The sequence below is a fragment of the Aegilops tauschii genome, chromosome 5 (genome assembly GCF_002575655.3).
Source record: "Aegilops tauschii subsp. strangulata cultivar AL8/78 chromosome 5, Aet v6.0, whole genome shotgun sequence".
In the NCBI taxonomy this organism is placed as follows: domain Eukaryota; kingdom Viridiplantae; phylum Streptophyta; class Magnoliopsida; order Poales; family Poaceae; genus Aegilops; species Aegilops tauschii.
The window spans coordinates 574,952,478-574,973,434 of NC_053039.3; the positions used below are offsets into that span (position 1 = coordinate 574,952,478).

The following is a 20,957-nucleotide window of genomic DNA, read 5'->3' on the forward strand; positions in this document are numbered from 1 at the left end:
TGATGATATGATGCAAGAGTTTTTATATTAATATGATGATGATGATGATGATGATGAGTTATTATATCATTGGGTGAAAGAACCGCAGATTAGTTTCAAGTTAATCCATGAATTGGTCACTTAGGATCCATTCACTTGAAACTAATCCGCGGATCTTTCATCTAGTGATTTAATAACTCATTATAATGTAAAAACAATCTCTAAATTGTACTGTATGAAAAATAGTATAAAGCTGTATGAATACGACATAAAATAATAAAGAAATAGAATACGGAATAATAGTAGTAGCGCGGGCAGTGAGACGCGCTACTAGTAATTACCAGTACCGCAGTTTGCTGGAAGCGCTACTACTAAGTTGATATAACAGTAGCGCGGGTGTGCAGACGCTACTGCTAACCTTTAGCTGTAGCGCCGTAGCAGTAGCGCGGCTCCCCGCGCTACTGCTAGGCCAAAAACCCGCGCTACTGCTAGGCTTTTCCCTAGTAGTGCTTTTTTGTATTGTCTTCCATTACATTTTTTTAGTGTTTTTTGTAATATAGTCTTCAATACTAGATACCTAATAGATGAAAAGAACAATAAAATTAACTATACGATTTTAAGAGAACGAAATAGTTGGCGAAAATCACAAATCAAAGTAAAGGGCTCACAGGATCACTGGTTATTGGCGCGACGACGCTTTAAAACTCGGAGATCGGGAGATTGGCCTGGACTTTCCTCCCTGCCGGTTGCTGTGCGGTCGTTCCTACCTTGTGCCTTTGTGCTCGGCTGCTCGCCTGCTCCTACCCTCATGAATCTTGAAAAGGATCTACAATGTAGGAAGTTGGAACGGAGTTGCTGGATAGGAGATTCTTGAGCAAGGAAAGGAAGGAGGATTGGAGGAACCCTATCCTGCCGTGGCGAGGGCCGCCTGTGCCACACGAACAGACCAAGAGACGTCTCGTCACTTCGCTCCTTTCGATGAATCGAATAGATTAATTGTTCTTTTCTTTTTGATTTCGATTTTGAGGGAAAGACTGCCACTATCGCTGGACGAGGCAGTTCTAGATCGGGGGGCTGCACCAGGTTGCCAGTTGCCAGGCCGAGCGTCTCACAAGCCCAATAGGTTAGATTTTTTTCAGAGGCCCAAAAGATTACATGAGTAGTAGATTTGGAGGCCCCGGAAAACGGGGGGCCCTGTGCAGGCGCACAGGTCGCACCCCCCAGGCTCGGGCCTGCATACAAGACGTTGGTCTGGTTCAAGTTAAGGCAGTTTTGCTCGTCACTGTTTGCGATAACGAGAGGCGTCTTGATCAGGAAAAAATGAAGGTTGAATTAGAATCATAATTTGCTGCTGTGCCAAAATACACAATGCATGCTTCGATAATAGAAAAAGAAGTAAAATACTTCCAACACATACACGTTTGAGCAAGGCATGCGTCAACTAGGTTGTTTCTTTTGGTTGCCACGTCCACAACAAGAATATACAAGTACATGATACCTTTTGATTGAGACTAACGGAAGAATCCTAATTGGTTACTACTTCTCATGATCAAGGCTATAGGAGATTTATGTGTTCGTGAGCTGGTTTAAATGGTGGGATTTAATGTCCTTGAGAAACATTGGATGGGGGCTTCCAGGAAATTATGTTTAATTACTTTTAAGTATTTAAATTTTAATGATCGATTACTTGCTAATTTAAAGCTTGTGAGCAGATTAACTTCCTTAGGTGTTGGTCGAGAGTTAGAGATAAAGAAGTTTTTGTTCAGCCGACTTATTAGGCAAGTTGGAGTCGGCTAGCTGTACTGGTATATATAGTCATGTTACCCTCTTTGTAAAAGCAGGTTATATTTTGTAGTTTAGACAGCGTCGTGTATCGGCCATGAATCGCCCGTCTTCGGGTGTCGCTGTTATTTATTTTTTATAAATTTTCGGTGTGGAAGTTACACTTGGCTCGAGGTCTATCGTTTCCGACGGGTTGCGTGCTGGTTACGTCTACTTCGGCAGGAGGTTCTTTGTGTGTCGAGGGATTGTCCGTTGGTTATCGTTACCCCATCTTCCGGTTACCTGTACTGCTCGCGTAATTGGGAGATATTATCAGCTGAATTCAGAGGAGTACATTGTATTGTGAAAGATCGGGCCAAATCAGTAGCACGACGAGGTTGTGCTTTCATCAGTTGGTATTCGGACCAAAGATTGTTCACGGTAAAATTGTTTTCTTTCAGTTACGACTGATATTTTTATTTATCATGAGAAATGATTGTAGTTCGTAAATAGTGATGGCGATGGAGAAGGATCCATTGCGTGCCTTGCCTTGGTACCAATGCTTTATGCGTGTGTGTGTCAGACCAGCTAGTTGTGCCATGTTAATTAATTGCTATTCCAGTATGAATTTTGTGAGTAAGACTGTAGTTGATGCCTTGAACTTGCCGTTGATTGAACATTCAGAACCATACGAGTTTTGGTTGACGGACAAGTTTGATCAAGATCATGCATCGCGTCGAAGTAGTTTCCCTTTATGCGGATATGGTGATCTAGTCGTGTGTGATGTGCTTCCTATGCATATGCATGTGTGTTCTATACTGTTGAGAAAACCCTGGACAGACTTGAGACAATTAAGTTAGCATTATGATGGTGAATTTTCTTTTGTATGGAAGGGTCGACTTATACTACTTGACTCATATACCCTGGAGCGATACAAGGCATATCAGCAAAGGCGTGATCATGCTCAGGAAGCAATTGATGTGAAGGTACTCAATGACCAAGACAAAGCAGGCATGGACATTCAACATGCTGAATTTTTGGCATCGACAGTTTCTGCGGATGCATATGCTGAGAAGATAGACTTGACGCCGAGGAGGGTTTCGTTTCAGGGAGGAGAGGATGATATGGCAAACACTAGATCTATTTGTACCGTCGACCACCATTACATACAAGAAGTTGGTCTGGTTTAAGTTAAGGCCGTTTCGCTCGTCACTGTTTGCGATAACATGAGGCGTCTTGATCAGGAGAAAATGAAGGTTGAATTAGAATCACAATTTACTTCTTTGCCAAAATACACAATGCATGCTTGGATATTAGAAAAGGAAGAAAATAATTCCAACATATACCGTTTGATCAAAGCATGTGTCAACTTGGTTGTTTCTTTTGGTTGCCATGTCCACAACAAGACTATACTACATGGACATGATACCTTTTGATTGAGACTACAGAAAGTATCCTAATTGTTTACTCCTTCTCAGGATCAAGGCCACAGGAGATATATGTGTAGGTGAGCAGGTCTAAATGGTGGGTTTTGCTGTCCTTGAGAAACGTTGGATGGGGGCTGCCAGGAAATTGTGTTTAATTACTTTAAGTATTGAAATTGTAAGGATTACTTGCTAAGTTAAAGCTTGTGATCATATTTACTTCCTTAGGTATTTTGCCGGAGTGTTGATTCATTTTCATTCCGACAAATTTGGGGCGCTCGATATGTCCTATTTTTAGCAAAGGTCATACCGGATTTTTCTGTGAATTTAAGCATGACTTGTGCTAGAATATGTAGGAAATATCGAGTCCCCCAGATTTGCTAGAAAGAGAATTAAACGACATTTTGAGTTGACTTTATGTCTATCGGGACTCCATACATGACAGTCAAAAAATCGGTGAGGGAGAGTCTCCACCATATATGAGAGAAGAAGAAGGCCAACTGTTGTGGTCGGGGTAGCTTCTCCTTCTTCTCTTTGTGCTATACCTTTTTTATGCACTAGGGGAAGGAGGAGTAGCAACCATCACCGACTGTCGCAATATCAGAGAGGGAGTGCCCACCATATATGTGAGATGAGAGTTTAGGAAGGAAGACTCGACAGACCTAAAGTTAACCCGTTGTATATTGATTAATAGCGATGTGTGTGTTGAGTTTCCTGGTAGTTGCCTTCGATCGATTTTCAATTAATTAATGTTTCAACTATGAACATAGGAAATGTCTGACGAAGAAAAGGATTTCGGTAAGTGCGAATACTACGAAGACCAGCACGGCCCGTGCGACAGGCCTCACCTAGTTGGTGGTAGGCACTTCAGCATCAAGATGGATGAGACCTTCGAAGTGGATACAGTAAGTCACAACGAGAAGTATTTTTTCGTAATTAAGCATGACTTCTGCTTCTTTTGCTTCAACTTATAATTTTAATTTTTTTTACTATTTTTACTAGCGTATCCCCTGCCATGCAAGAATGTATGTCTTGGATAAGGTTGGTTTCAGTAAAATGGAAACTATGAAGGTAAAGAGAGTTCAATTAAGGACCGGGCATGGTTATTCTTTCGCCGTAAAATTATACAATGCAGACATCTACACCTATTTTGAATGCAAAAATTGGAGAGCACTATGCAAGGCTTATGCATTTAAGCCTGATATGCTTATTATCACCTTTGATATTAGTCCAGAAGATGAAGTTGAAGGTAATATCGACATCTGGGTCGATGTGCAGACGCCTCCAGTTCTGACATTATTGGAGTTTCTCAATCATATTTATGTCTTGGATATTGTTTAAAAAAATTAGTTGACAACTAATTTCTACTGACAGCTTTCCATTCAAGCAAACATGTTCCGCGCTTAGTAGACATGACCTAGTACTGTCCCGGGGCTGAACTAAACTACGAGGAGATAAGTCATTATGTTTCATGGCTTGAGGATCTTGATACTGTCAAGAAAAAAAAATTCCTGGACATTAAAATATTACTACTCAAAACGTGCGGCCACTAGCGTGCGTATTGAACTACGGTCACATCTATTTAGGAAAGATGGTAAGATTTTTACTATTTGTCCTCAGTGCATCTTTTGCAAACATTATTTTTCAGGCTAAATTTCATTTCTAAGTATGTTACTATGATATTCTTCAATAGGGACTCCTGATGATAGTTGTGCCTCAATGGATCGAGCATAAAGTTCGCATGACAATGGTTAGCTTACGGCCAAGACATCATACATTGCACTTTAGTGCATTTAAGATTTCTCGAAGCGAGCAAGCCTTAATAGTCAAAGACTGGAGCAAAATTGTGAAGGATTGCAGCAGAGAAGTACTAGGGGGCAGCAATCAGAAGCACGGCCCACAATTAGGAGACATGTTCATCTGCATGCTCCAGTATGATGAAGCAGGAGTGCTACACATGTTCTATGCTATTTTACCTGAGAGAGAGCAGCAGGAGTGATTAGCTAGCTAGAATGAGTTTGAAGATGATGATGTGCTACACTATGACTATGATGATTAAATAGCTAGTGTTGGTGGTAATCACTATGATGATTGTTATTAGCTAGTGTTGGTGGTGATTAGATAGCTACACCATGACTATGATGATTAAATAGTGTTGGTGGTAATGACTATGATGATTATTAGCTAGTGTTGTTGGTGATGATATGATGCAAGAGTTTTTATATTAATATGATGATGATGATGATGAGTTATTATAACATTGGGTGAAAGAACCGCAGATTAGTTTCAAGTTAATCCATGAATTGGTCACTTAGGATCCATTCACTTGAAACTAATCCGCGGATCTTTCATCTAGTGATTTAATAACTCATTATAATGTAAAAAAAATCTCTAAATTGCTACTATCTGAAAAATAGTATAAAGCTGTATGAATACGACATAAAATAATAAAGAAATAGAATACGGAATAATAGTAGTAGCGCGGGCAGTGAGACGCGGTACTACTAATTACCAGTACCGCAGTTTGCTGGAAGCGCTACTACTAAGTTGATATAACAGTAGCGCGGGTGTGCAGACGCTACTGCTAACCTTTAGCTGTAGCGCCGTAGCAGTAGCGCGGCTCCCCGCGCTACTGCTAGGCCAAAAACCCGCGCTACTGCTAGGCTTTTCCCTAGTAGTGCTTTTTTGTATTGTCTTCCATTAAACCTCATCATTTTTTTAGTGTTTTTTGTAATACAGTCTTCAATACTAGATACCTAATAGATGAAAAGAACAATAAAATTAACTATACGATTTTAAAACAACGAAATAGTTGGCGAAAATCACAAATCAAAGTAAAGGGCTCACAGGATCACTGGTTATTGGCGCGACGACGCTTTAAAACTCGGAGATCGGGAGATTGGCCTGGACTTTCCTCCCTGCCGGTTGCTGTGCGGTCGTTCCTACCTTGTGCCTTCGTGCTCGGCTGCTCGCCTGCTCCTACCCTCATGAATCTTGAAAATGATCTACAATGTAGGAAGTTGGAACGGAGTTGCTGGATAGGAGATTCTTGAGCAAGGAAAGGAAGGAGGATTGGAGGAACCCTATCCTGCCATGGCGAGGGCCGTCTGTGCCACACGAACAGACCAAGAGACGTCTCGGCGCTTCGCTCCTTTCGATGAATCGAATAGATTAATTGTTCTTTTCTTTTTTATTTCGATTTTGAGGGAAAGACTGCCACTATCGCTGGACGAGGCAGTTCTAGATCGGGGGGCTGCACCAGGTTGCCAGTTGCCAGGCCGAGCGTCTCACAAGCCCAATAGGTTAGATTTTTTTCAGAGGCCCAAAAGATTACATGAGTAGTAGATTTGGAGGCCCCGGAAAAGGGGGGGCCCTGTGCAGGCGCACAGGTCGCACCCCCAGGCTCGGGCCTGCATACAAGACGTTGGTCTGGTTCAAGTTAAGGCAGTTTTGCTCGTCACTGTTTGCGATAACGAGAGGCGTCTTGATCAGGAGAAAATGAAGGTTGAATTAGAATCATAATTTGCTGCTGTGCCAAAATACACAATGCATGCTTCGATAATAGAAAAAGAAGTAAAATAATTCCAACACATACACGTTTGAGCAAGGCATGCGTCAACTAGGTTGTTTCTTTTGGTTGCCACGTCCACAACAAGAATATAAAAGTACATGATACCTTTTGATTGAGACTAACGGAAGAATCCTAATTGGTTACTACTTCTCATGATCAAGGCTATAGGAGATTTATGTGTTCGTGAGCTGGTTTAAATGGTGGGATTTAATGTCCTTGAGAAACATTGGATGGGGGCTTCCAGGAAATTATGTTTAATTACTTTAAGTATTTAAATTTTAATGATCGATTACTTGCTAATTTAAAGCTTGTGAGCAGATTAACTTCCTTAGGTGTTGGTCGAGAGTTAGAGATAAAGACGTTTTTGTTCAGTCGACTTATTAGGCAAGTTGGAGTCGGCTAGCTGTACTGGTATATATAGTCATGTTACCCTCTTTGTAAAAGCAGGTTATATTTTGTAGTTTAGACAGCGTCGTGTATCGACCATGAATCGCCCGTCTTCGGGTGTCGCTGTTATTTATTTTGTATAAATTTTCGGTGTGGAAGTTACACTTGGCTCGAGGTCTATCGTTTCCGACGGGTTGCGTGCTGGTTACGTCTACTTCGGCAGGAGGTTCTTTGTGTGTCGAGGGATTGTCCGTTGGTTATCGTTACCCCATCTTCCGGTTACATGTACTGCTCGCGTAATTGGGAGATATTATCAGCTGAATTCAGAGGAGTACATTGTATTGTGAAAGATCGGGCCAAATCAGTAGCACGACGAGGTTGTGCTTTCATCAGTTGGTATTCGGACCAAAGATTGTTCACGGTAAAATTGTTTTCTTTCAGTTACGACTGATATTTTTATTTATCATGAGTAATGATTGTAGTTCGCAAATAGTGATGGCGATGGAGAAGGATCCATTGCGTGCCTTGCCTTGGTACCAATGCTTTATGCGTGTGTGTGTGTCAGACCAGCTAGTTGTGCCATGTTAATTAATTGCTATTCCAGTATGAATTTTGAGAGTAAGACTGTAGTTGATGCCTTGAACTTGCCTTTGATTGAACATTCAGAACCATACGAGTTTTGGTTGACGGACAAGTTTGATCAAGATCATGCATCACGTCGAAGTAGTTTCCCTTTATGCGGATATGGTGATCTAGTCGTGTGTGATGTGCTTCCTATGCATATGCATGTGTGTTCTATACTGTTGAGAAAACCCTGGACAGACTTGAGACAATTAAGTTAGCATTATGATGGTGAATTTTCTTTTGTATGGAAGGGTGGACTTATACTACTTTACTCATATACCCTGGAGCGATACAAGGCATATCACCAAAGGCGTGATCATGCTCAGGAAGCAATTGATGTGAAGGTACTCAATGACCAAGACAAAGCAGGCATGGACATTCAACATGCTGAATTTTTGGCATCGACAGTTTCTGCGGATGCATATGCTGAGAAGATAGACTTGACGCCGAGGAGGGTTTCGTTTCAGGGAGGAGAGGATGATATGGCAAACACTAGATCTATTTGTACCGTCGACCACCATTACATACAAGAAGTTGGTCTGGTTTAAGTTAAGGCCGTTTCGCTCGTCACTGTTTGCGATAACATGAGGCGTCTTGATCAAGAGAAAATGAAGGTTGAATTAGAATCACAATTTACTTCTTTGCCAAAATACACAATGCATGCTTGGATATTAGAAAAGGAAGAAAATAATTCCAACATATACCGTTTGATCAAAGCATGTGTCAACTTGGTTGTTTCTTTTGGTTGCCATGTCCACAACAAGACTATACTACATGGACATGATACGTTTTGATTGAGACTACCGAAAGTATCCTAATTGTTTACTACTTCTCACGATCAAGGCCACAGGAGATATATGTGTACGTGAGCAGGTCTAAATGGTGGGTTTTGCTGTCCTTGAGAAACGTTGGATGGGGGCTGCCAGGAAATTGTGTTTAATTACTTTAAGTATTGAAATTGTAAGGATTACTTGCTAAGTTAAAGCTTGTGATCATATTTACTTCCTTAGGTGTTGGTCAAGAGTTAGAGATAAAGATGTTTTTGTTTGTTTAACTTATTAGGAAAGTTCGAGTATGCTAGCTGTCTTGGTGTATATAATCCTGGTACGGTCTTTGTAATAGCAGGTTATATTTTGGAGTTTAGAAAACGTCATGTTTCGACCATGAAGCGTTTCTGTGTGAAAGTTACACTTCGCTCGAGGTTTGTCTTTTCCGACGGGTTGTGTGCTGGTAACGTCTAGTTCGATTGCAGGTTCTTTCGTGTGTCGAGGGATTATTCGTTGGTTATCGTTACCCCATCTTCCGGTTACGTGTACTGCTCGCGTAATGGAGAGATTTTATCAGCTGAATTCGGAGGAGTTCATTGCATCGTGAAAGATTGGGCCAAATTAGTAGAACGACGAGGTTGGGCTTTCATCAGTTGGTATTCAAAGCAATGGTTGTTCACGGTAAAATTGTTTTCTTCCAATTACAATTGATACTTTTATTTATCATGAGGAAAGATTGTAGTTCGCAAATGGTGATGGCGATGGAGAAGGATCCATTGCGCGTCTTGCCTTGGTACCAATGCTTTATGCGTGTCCATGTCGGACCAACTAGTTGTGCCCCGTTGATGAATTGCTATTCCAGTATGAATTTGGTGAGTGAGATAGTAGGTTATGCTTTGAACTTGCCGTTGATTGAACATCCAGAACCATACGAGCTTTGGTGGAAGGACAAGTTTTATCAAGATCATGCATCGCGTCGAAGGAGTTTCACTTTATGCGGATATGGTGATCTAGTTGTGTGTGATGTGCTTCCTATGCATATGCATGTGTGTTCTATATTGTTGGGAAAATCATGGATGGACATGAGACAATTAACTTATCATTATGATGGTGAATTTTCTTTTGTACGAAAGGGTCGACTTCGCCTGAGGTCTGTCATTTCCGATGGGTTGCGTGCTGGTTACGTCTACTTGGGCGGGAGGTTCTTGTGTCGAGGGATTGTGTACTACTAGCGTAATTGGGAGATTTTATCAGCTGATTTCGGAGGAGTTCATTGTATCGTGAAAGATCGGGCCAAATCAGTAGCACGATGACGTTGTGCTTTCATCGGATGGGGACCAGAGGAGACTTTGGTCGGCTGGTTCAGCCCAACATCGGCGACGGCTCTCGATGTCATTACCCTCCTTGTAGGCGAAGCCGACGTCCCTCCTATCCAGCCTCGACCACCTCCCGGAAGAGAGCCCAAAACCCGTCTTGGATTGGGCACTGACGGCCTGCACGTAGTACCCCTTCATTGGGGCGCCATCTTGGGAGGCTTGGGTGTTCGGGGGAGAGTTGCTATGGGTGGTGGAACCTACGTGGCAGGGGCTCCAGCGGCAACAATGGCGTGGAGGTTGGCAGGTGAAGCGCTGTCGCATGTACCGCGTCGACGACAGTTGATCTTGGCAGCATGGTGCAGCCTAGTCTTGGCGATAGATGCGTCTGAATGGACGAGCGCAAGGCGGCAGCGTTGTTCGTCGCCGTGGAGGCATCGATCGATGGCCGGCCTGGTAAGGATGATGTAGATCTCTTTTCTGGAGATGGGTCAGCGGTTCGATGGTGGTGACGGCTTCTAAAACATGTGTGTGTGTGGTGCATGCATTAGATTTGCTGCACCGAGTGTAGGCTCCTCATATGTCATGCGGGCAGATCAGCGGTGACCTCAGTTCTAAATGGTGGGAGAGAGGGCACTCCATATTGTCGAGTTGTTTGTTGTAAGTGGTGGCTTCGGATGGCTTGATGTATGTTATTGTCAGATCTTTGTTAAATAATTAATAAATATGAATGTATGCACCGACTGATGGAGAGGCCGGGGATTTAAATCACATTTTCGAAAAAATGTCACTAACAGAAGGCAATTTCCGGGAACCTCCAGATGGTGGCGTGCGCTCCGCGTTCAGCTACCGGTGTTGGCCATCTTGACCTTTTCCGCGGAATATTTTGGACTTAGACTGGCCATAGTGGGAGTAACTTCAAGAGTAACATCGGTTCCAACTCAGCAAATTTGCCTATGTGACAACGAGTTAATAAGGAGATGGGTGAATTGAGTAACTTAGCTAGTTATCGTAACATCACATATCCCAAGACGATACGAGTGTATAACGTAATAAATGAAGCTTTGCACGACACCACACTTATGTTACTACCCACTATAGAGGTACTACCTACGTCCTGGTTTATTGGTCTCTATTGTATTCTTTGCCATATTTTGATCTTAAATTTAACAAACAAAATGTTCATGCATGTCATAAAAAATTATATCATTGAGAACTATGTTTAGATACGAATGGAACAATATAATTTTTGTTTGACATGCACTAACATTTTATCAGTTAAATCTTTGGTCAAAGTTTAGCACAAATTACAAAGGGGGCCAATAATCTAGGACGAAGGTAGTAATAAGATAGCCTAGAGTAGCGTGTATGTTATGGCTAGTCTCACTCATAGGAGCAGACTTTGTTATCCAGATCCAAGAAGGATGCTGTGCGCCTATAAATACCTATCTACTCTAGCTAGGAGTTCGATCTAACACAACCATCATATCCATATCCAGCCCAACAAATGGCGCCTCTCAAGGTGACTGTTGCCATGTGTGTCGTGCTGGTCCTGATGATCCAGCTGCAGGCGCCGGCGGCTGCGCAGGAGATACCATGCGACCAGTGCGGGCCGGGATGCGCCCAGGCGTGCAATGCGCAGGGCCCCTACTTCTGCAACAGCTTCTGCAACATCTTTCCCACCCTGTGCAACTACTGCTTCCTCATCCAATCCGGCTTGTGCATTCCCGAGTGCGCAAACCTCTGCAGGGTCAACTGCGAGTGATCGACCATGCAGGAACGCATCGACATGCATGGATTCGAGGGTGTCGATGAGCGTGCCTGCGTTGCCATTGTTATATTAGCTGCTCTATGTACAATAAGTCGATGCCGGTCAGGCTGCATGCATGTATTGCGTGCGAGTGCCTCGACTTAGCATTTGATACCGTGTTTAATTTGCTACTATTCCCTTCACTCAACATATTACATATTACCATGTTGTGCATCCAATGCATTTATGTTGTACGCCCACCATTTGGTTATGAAAAAGACTCGTTTGGAAAATCACATATCTACCAAGGCAAAGTTCAGGTTGCACCTACTTGTGTATAGTTCATCTGGAAAGGTCAAATGTTCTCTTGTTTGGAAGAAACAAAAAAGAGATTTTTTTTTCATATAAGGATAACACGAATCTTGATGCAAACCGAATGGTTTAGATAGATGGTACGCTGGTATGGGGGTACTAAAAATCCACACTCGAAGTATTCCTATATGCACATCATATAATTATCGTTTCTACCAAGTGTTTGGTTGTATAAGTAAATCAAGTAACTCCCACGATAACCCACGTAGCCCTTTTAAAGATAAAGAAGAGAATTATTCCACGATCTTTACTTGTGTTGTAGGTAAGTTACTCTTTTAGTATATATGATTCCTATTAAATCTATTAGGCTATGAAATTGTTAGAGTACCGCATGGGTTCACTCCTCTCGAACACCAATTTGGGTTACAAGAATTTATACAGGGGAATTGCTCATAGAAGTTCAAGAAACCGAGGAGGAAGAGGGGTGGAAGAAAGGTAGGAGAAGCCAGGGGAGCCGCCAATGACGTGATCCTACGCGGATTCCTTCTTCGTTGCTTCCTCCCCTATACTTGTAGCTCGTAGTAGCCGGTGATGCTCAACCAGACCCGGCTAGTGTGATATCCAAGGGCAAGCCCAAGTATATGTATGGGCTAGGGGAGGTCCCTAACACCCCCCTCCTTGAAATGCTGCTTGACCACAAGCTGACGCACCGAGGACCACCCGGTAAACATATATATGGGCTAGTAATGCATGCAGTATGTGCGGCTTCTACTAACGCACTACGTGTTGAACATCGCCCGGCACTCTTTTCACTCCTAAACAACCCGTGAAACCATTAATTATGTGTGATGAGTGCCATATATATGTTTGTTATTATAATGCACTTGTTACATTTTCTTTATAACTACTACTTTTTACTAGTAAGACATCATTGTAATGTGGTGTCTGTATATGTTGTATGTGGATCAATGTTAAAATTAGTATTTATGTATCCATGCATTTTGATGATGTGATCAAGGCGCAATATGCTGCAATAGCATCAATTTGAAATCAATTAATAGCAACTAGTCGTCAATCCGTGCATTCGCACGGGCCGGTTATGTATTATTTTCCATCAATCTATATTATGAACAACTATGCTTTTATGATATGAACCACTATAATTGAGATGTTCGTGAAGCATATAAGTTTAAAAACATAGAGATCTACAAATGGAGGTATGCATAAAGTTACACAAAATTAGAATCTAAAGCCAGAATAGTAATATGTTTTTATAACATAATATCACATTATATTTCTCAAAGTTCACTACATGAAGAGGAAATCATGCGTAAAACATATATCATAATAATATGTTTGTCGGTTTCACTTGGGAAGGATGTAGAGCCGCCTAATACACTGCTTATTTCCTCATGCATATGGTGTGATTTTTATTTTACATGTAACTATTTAAAATATATTTAAACAACACAATTCAGATAGTTGAGCAATGTGATTTTCATTTACCTAAATATTTGCCATGTACACTTAATTTAAATCAAATGACTTATGGTAATGAACTTATAAGACTCAAGCCATAGAACAGTATAATTTTTATGTGATATCTTTTAGTCAATGGATGACACACATAAAACGTGCAGGTAAACTTCTCTAACTTTGACACATATAAAAAGGATTCATTTCTTCTGGCTGCTAATACACGTGATACAGAAAATTGATGGCTAGTACTATGATCATACTACCCTACAACATCAGTCTCTGAACGGCAATGATGCAAGCTATCTTGATTCCTTTCGGATCCGATCTAGCAAGAAGCTAGCATGCTAGCTCATCCGGCAACATGCACAGGTAGAAAACTGACTTGTTTTGCCCTGAACATGCACGTACACAACCTCCTGAATATGCACTTGATCAATCCTTGCGGGTGGGGATGCAACACATGCGATCTGTTCATAAAAAAAAACCATTAAAGGTTGGAAGAAATAAGAATTAAAAGAGTGTGCACTGGACGGCAGGTGCTGATGCCTACATCCAATTTTGATGCGGCCGTGCGTAGACGTGATTGTAGTCTGGACGGATTCTTGAGAAAGAAGCCTCCCTGTATAGGTGCATGAGATATCAAGGCCTGATTACCCAAATAGAGAGACCTAAGAGAGAGAGAGAGAGAAAGAGAGAGAGAGAGAGAGAAAGAGAGAGAGAGAGAGAGAAACGTGAGAGATTGAGCTAGCACAAAAACAATATGATAGGACAGTAAAAAGAAGGTGTTTCTAATAATTAGAAAAATACGTGATAGAGATACGAGAGAGACGTGAAAAAGAGAGAGATACGTGAAATTAAGCCTTCAACCGTGACCCACTTGATGTAACGTGATGATATTGCCTCCCAGTCGTGATTATGCACAGTTTAATTAGATAGATCTTTTTTTAGGTTTTTTTAGGGGCTTAATTAGATAGATCTAAATTGTAATATATTTCACAAAAAAATTAGGTTCTAATTATTCCTTTTTCGGATTACGATTAAACTAAAACCTTCGCCGATTAATATTTAAAAAAACTTATCTAGGTTCTATTTGTTCTTTTTTGGATTAAGATTAAACTAAAACCTTCGCTAATTAAAGTTAAAAAAAACTTATCCGAGTAGATCCGAACCATTATAATTCGGACCCACTAAATCAATGGCATCTATTTTCTAATTTTCTCTAATTAACGTGGAAATTTCTTGGAAATGCCTAATTAGTATTAGTAAGTATAAATATAGATACGTGATAGAGATAGGAGAGAGACGTGAAAGAGAGAGATATGTGAAATTAAGCCTTCAACCACGACCCACTTGATGTAACCTGAGGATATTGCCTCCGGGTCGTGATTATGCACAGTTTAATTAGATAGATATTTTTAGGGGCTTAATTAGATAGATCTGAATTGTAATATATTTGACAAAAAAATTAGGTTCTATTTATTCTTTTCTTGGATTACGATTAAACTAAAACCTTCGCTGATTAATGTTTAAAGAAAACCTTATTTAGGTTCTATTTGTTCTTTTTTGGATTAAGGTTAAACTAAAACATTCGCTAATTAACGTTTTAAAAAAACCTTATCCGAGTAGATCTGAACAGTTATAATTCGGACCCACTAAATCAACGGCGTCTATTTTCTAATTTTCTCTAATTAACGTGGGAATTTCTTGGAAGTGCCTAATTAGTATAAGTATAGATATAGATGGCGGGCACCAAACACCGTGGCGAGCGGTGGAAAGGGCCCGCCATTGCTGCACAAAATTTCTGTGACGGGCGGTGGTGATAGCGCTCCACTGTAGATGGGCTACCACTGGCGGGCAGTGGTGATTGCCCACCAGTGAAGATGGGCTACCACTGGCGTGCGGCCGCCCGCCACTGTTTTTTTTGAAGGAGAATCAATTAATATCGCGAAGATACCAATTACACCCAGTCTCTGCACCAACAAGATGTCACAAAGACATCCAGGATGCACACAACCAAAGGAGAAAATTAAAAGAAAGGAAAAAAAGAATGATCTTGCCACAGCGGTCGGCTCCTCTCAACAGCAGCACACATACCACCACCTAATACAACAACCGAAATACATAAAAGGTCTCCAAAAACAATGCCTCCAAGAAGGAAACAGTGCACAAGTGCCGTCGTTGCCCGATCCAAAATCTTGGGTTTTCATCCTGGAGAAAGGCCGCACTCTCAAAACAATCCCTCTAGCAAGGCAATCGCCAGACACAACCAATGAAGATCAGACCTTAGGTTTTCACCGGTACTCGAGGAGTACCACCAAAACTGAAATCCGCCAGTGCTGCCACCCCCACTTATCACTGCTACTCCCGAGACTTATCTGACACCTGGCTGACTCCATCGCCACCAAGGCTCCGTCCGTCTAGTTGATCCTCCTATCACGACCACCATGACCTTCTCCATCATTTTCTCCACCATGGAAATCAAGAAGCCGACATGTCCCAAGGTATCATCAACCAATAGAGCTTCGCACCATGCCCTCAGAACCTCGTAGGCAGATATGGACGTGCACGACTAGATTCTGTCCGATCCAGATATCCTGGGCAAAATCTCCAGCACCAGTTTCGGAACACGTCGGTGACTAGATTGAGGAGGACCGATCTTGGAGGACGTTTCCATGAAGCAAAAAGAGTACGAGGACCACCACCATAAGCATCATGGTAGTAGGCCACCATGGTGTCCAGCAGCATGCAGCACACATGTCCGCAGACTTGTACGGGCAAAGATCCAAACTAGCACGGCTTGAGGACGTGCGCCGACCGCGCCGCAACACCATGCGGTCACGAGCGACCAACTTGCTGCCGACCAAGAGCAGCCCCACCGATGGACGAGGAAGATGCCGTCGGGATCTCGCGGAGCTGCCCAGATCTCAGCAGCTGCCGCGAGATGAGATGCCCGGCCGCCGCCGTCATAGGATCCCGTGCGAGCTTTGCCGATGGTCCCCTCAGGCAGCGGGAAGATGAGGGGAAGGAGAGGCGGGCTCAGGAGTCATCGACGGTGGCGTTTCCCCCATGTAGCCAGATCGGGGCGACGCGGGGCGTGTCGCCAGATAGGGGCCGCCCGCCACTGTTGGCATATTAGTAGTGGCAGAGAGGCAGTTGCGGGCGCCCCTGAGAGCCTTGCTCGCCGCTACTAGGCTTTTTGAACTAAAGATGAGGACAACACCATGACCTAAAGACGAGGACAACACCAACTGAAACTGCATATCCAAACTTCATTGAAACCTGGCAGCGGTTACCTTCCCTTCTTCTGATCCTGCTTCATACTTATTGTCAAATGCATGGTAATTATGATAAAAGGCAAACAACAAAGATGCCACATCTAATAGTTGCCAAGGCCTAAATGACTTAGTAAACGAGTAATGTTGAATAAAGCTGATAAAGGAATCCTAGTCTTTTCTTTTCTTTGCTAGGATAATGAAGGCCGACGGGGTTATATAATTGTAATTTACGAACTAGGTCATACATTATTGAATTTTTTTATAAAAGGAGTAATATTTTAAAAAAAAATCTTTAGGTCATGGGATGTGAGGAATGGGTAGAGGATTTTCCCCAGCTGGTTATTTTTCCCTGGAGCGGTGTAGAGAGAGTTTTGGATCTGTCTGCTTAGATGGTGTAAACTTTTTTAGCCGTGTGATTGTTTATTTGCTGGATTTTCCCAGCAATTTCTTCTCCACGGAAATTGGTAAAGCTATCCTCATAATTCAGTCACTGTATTTCTTGATTATTCTGTTATTCATTTTATTTTTACTGTTGCATATGGACTGTGTGCTTGTGAATTGTTGCAATTAGCTATGATGGGAACACACCATTTGCGCATAGATATGCTCATGTTTGCTCTCTTGATCCTGGTTATTTTTTGCTTAATGACCGACTGCTTGGTAAATTGTTGGATAGAGTTTGTTATCGTCACAATGCCAATACAGAGAGACTAGAGTGCTCCAAGTAGGCTAGCAGTTACTTTTTTTAATGCAATTGTCAGTGGTTGTTGCCCGTGTGTTGTATCAAATCTCGTAGCTAGTGTCCACTACCGGGAAAGGGCTTATAGGTGAACTCAAATTAGTGCCGGGCGAAGCCGGACACCCGCCACAACTAATTTTGAAAACCAGCAGCGGCGGGTGACAGGGCGCACCGCCAGTGCTGGTGGTGTAGCAGTGGCGGGCGCGCCCGAATGACCGCCATAGCTGGACTAGCAAAATTTGCTAGCGTGTTGAAACCTGCCACTAGCGGGCGTTGCTACCCACCCGCCACTGCTACTTCGTCTTAGAGTGGCGGTCATGGAATACACCCAGTACAAACATAGTGGGATGACCCTCTCAAATTTTTTATTTTCCATATCAAGATGTTTGCAATGCGGGCAACAAAGGTACTCGTCACTTCCACAATGCAGTCACCCACGCAAAAAAATAATAATCAAGAAGTCAGGAGTGGCGGGCATCCTGTATAGCCCGCCACAGAACTTTACCGCCTTTTTTGCTTGCCCGAAATTCAGTTAATGCCGCGAAAATAACAAACCAACTCTAAAAGTTGTCAAATTATAGAGCGGGGCTTCTGGTGACGTATATTACAGATGGAAAAAAATTCAAGTCCAAAATATGTTATAAAATTGAGTTATGTGTGTGAGGTGGCCATTTTGAAAGTCTATACACTTGGTGGGAGAGTGTCCTGTTTGCACACGTTATGCATCCGGTTATGAATTGAGTCATCAGCCATGGAGGAATCACGAACAATCTAATATCAATGAAAAATACATATGCAGGAAGCAAAATTAACAGCCTGGACCCTGGAGAGGTAAATAGAGAAGTAACCGGGGATTAATATAAGAGATGCAGGCTCATGTCCGAGGTCATTAACGCCATCGAAGGGAAGGTGCTCCTGGATGGCACAGTGCGCTGGCTGGATCGTGACGCACATGTGCCCTACTCCAAGGGGCGGGTGGAGTAAAGCCGGGGCACCAGCGCCGTTACCTTCTGGAGTTTTCTTACTTGGTCTTGTTCTGTTACAGCACTTCTCAAATGCTGGGTTTTCATGTCCAATCATGCAAAGTCCATCTGACCACACTTCGTGAGAGCAATCAATACAGACTTCGACAGAATCATAGCCATGTGCAAAAATCTGCAGGTGTCTTTTGATTTTTTTGTGAGAGTTAAAAATCTTTGTAGTTATTAACAGGATGATCAAGGGGATTTCTCTTCAGTGAGCATGGACACTGCTGTGGCGATCCGGACACTAGAAGCAACATACAAATCATCGGCTGAAGCTGCTGCTGTTGAATCCATGATTGCAAAATTGATTGACAAGGTACTACTGCTCTACACCCTAGGGTAATGAAAATCCCATCTATGTCACCCATTCCACAAACACACAACTGATACTTTAGATTGAGAAATTGGACACTGCAATATCCATGATAGTGAATAAACTATTATCTACATGGTGTGATGCACGAAGGCCCTTACTTGAAAAGTAAAGGCAAAGCAGTGATGCAGCGAGAATTGGGATTCTCACTTGGAGATCATTGCGAGTTATGTCAAGAGAATGGAAGTACTTCTGGAGCAGGCTTGCCTTGTATATGCTGCTTGCCCTGTATTTATCGATATTGGTCATTCATTGTCATCTGTAGTGGTCAGTGTCACTGCAGTATTACATTTCAATTTACTAGATATTTTTATTCTCAAGTAATTAACTGCATTTATGATTTGATGATGCTCAAAGGTCACATTGTTTTGACAGGTTAGGATTTCTGCGATATTTGTGTTTGTTTCGTTTCTTGTCCTTCTGAGTGTTTGCAAAGTGCCTGCTCATATTGATGAGATCAAGGTCGGGTTTTTCTTCTTTAAAATGGAATTGCAACATTATGGCCACTTCCTTCCTAATAGTTTTAATTGTAGAATAATTTCAACGCGGATTCTGTTGGTGAAAACAATAAGCACCAAAATCATATGAACATCAGGTATGTTTGTAACATAATGCTCCCTCCTATGCAGATATATTCCCATGAGGATTCAAACCGGCATTATGGGACATTGGTTTTCCTACTAGGCCACTTCCTATCCAGCGTCTCCTTCCTATTTCTGGTGTCCATTTCGTCGTCGTTGGTTTTCTACTCCTTGATTGGCCTCAGGAATGAGTTCAGCTTCCTTATGTACTTTATAATCACCATCTTTATGTGCCTATTGGCGAACGAAGCGCTCATGATGATTGTTGCGTACATCTGGCTTGAGACTTACAAGTGCATCTTAACCTTGATTTGCTTATATGTGAGCTTCCATCTTGGTCTTCTTTCAAGTGGGCACACATATTGAATGAACCGACATTATTAAATAACCGTGGCTACTTCAAGTTATCATGATGCTGGTGGCAGGGTATTTTCGGATCAAAGACGCAATACCAGCGCCCGTGTGGAACTATCCGATGTCCTACATTTCATTCCAGACATATGCCGTCCAGGTAAGTTATATATGGCCATCTTATGTAACCTACATAAACCCTATGCTCATCTTGCTTTTACCGGATCAGGCGTGCTAACAAGCAATACTGCTGCAGGGCTTGGTCCAGAACGAGTATGTCAGTACATCATTTGCAGTCGGGGCCACGAGGACGATACCCGGCGTGCAGGCTGTCCGAGGCTTGTATGGCATATCATCGTCGACGGGTACCAAGTGGATGAATCTCCTTGTTTTGTTCCTGATGGCGATCGGCTACTGGGTCGTCTTGTATGTTTTGCTTCGTCTAGATGTGAGGAGACATGTGAGGCTTGGCAGGTGCTCCTGCTGGCCCAGCATCCACACCATTGCAGCTCCAAAGTGAGTTAGCCCTGAGCCACCGAGTGTGCTGATGTTGTAAGAAGGCTTTGTGCGTGTGTGTGTGTGTGTGTGTGTGTGTGTGTGTGTGTGTGTGTGTGTGTGTGTGTGTGTGTGTGTGTGTGTGTGTGTGTGTGTTTGGGTGTGTGACTGTTCATATGCATGTATACATGTGTGATAGCTTCTTAGGTAGGCATATCTGACGCATCCAAAGTAGAAGAGAAACATGAGGAGAATTGGGGTAACATATATACTGTATTTATCATGGTTAATTTGAGAATTGAAGAAATGAACCATGATTTGGTGATTTACTCTCTTGTCCATTCCTTTTTGGTACTCAGCATTGCTTCCTTTGTTGTCTTGTTGTCTCTCACACGTTTGATCTTCCTGGTTGGATCTGACTACATTGAAGGTCGAGTAGCGATCCTCTCTCGAAGGTGTTTTCTTCAAGTGTTGTAGATGATAGGGCTCAGCGCGTGCTGGGTTGTGCCAACATGCATTTCCATGTCAGTAGATTTGTGACATTGTAGACGATGTTGAATGTAGTTATTCATGCCTGAGATGAAGCTTGGCATAGTAGTCATTGAGCAATAACAGATTGTCTCTTCTCCTTAAATTTGTTCGTGCTTATAAATGTTGTTGGAGACGGTGGATAACTGAGTCAAGATATGAAGTGCATAAAAAAGTCAAGATATGAAAGGTTCTAACTGTGTAGGTGGAGAACAATCTCACC

At 42.4% G+C, this 20,957-nt stretch overlaps 1 protein-coding gene across 1 annotated transcript; it reads left to right on the forward strand.

Moving 5' to 3' along the window:
• Positions 1 to 12,016: 12,016 nt before the first annotated feature.
• On the forward strand, positions 12,017 to 20,231 carry LOC141022207 (ABC transporter G family member 3-like). The gene is made up of 6 exons (XM_073498489.1): positions 12,017 to 16,459; positions 18,181 to 18,212; positions 18,594 to 18,722; positions 19,155 to 19,241; positions 19,409 to 19,681; positions 19,968 to 20,231. Exons 1-6 carry the CDS (start codon positions 16,246 to 16,248, stop codon positions 20,229 to 20,231), a joined length of 999 nt encoding a protein of 332 aa, XP_073354590.1. The 5' UTR covers positions 12,017 to 16,245.
• The last annotated feature ends 726 nt before the right edge of the window (positions 20,232 to 20,957 follow it).

What these genes read in the sequence shown, in the direction of transcription:
- LOC141022207 (XM_073498489.1), top strand. Translation starts at nt 16,246, where the DNA reads ATGGACGAGGAAGATGCCGTCGGGATCTCGCGGAGCTGCCCAGATCTC. An exon ending in CCAGATCGGGGCGACGCGGG is followed by an intron (nt 16,460 to 18,180) that starts GCGTGTCGCCAG and finishes ATACATATGCAG; the next exon opens with GAAGCAAAATTAACAGCCTG. An exon ending in TAACCTTGATTTGCTTATAT is followed by an intron (nt 19,682 to 19,967) that starts GTGAGCTTCCAT and finishes ATACTGCTGCAG; the next exon opens with GGCTTGGTCCAGAACGAGTA.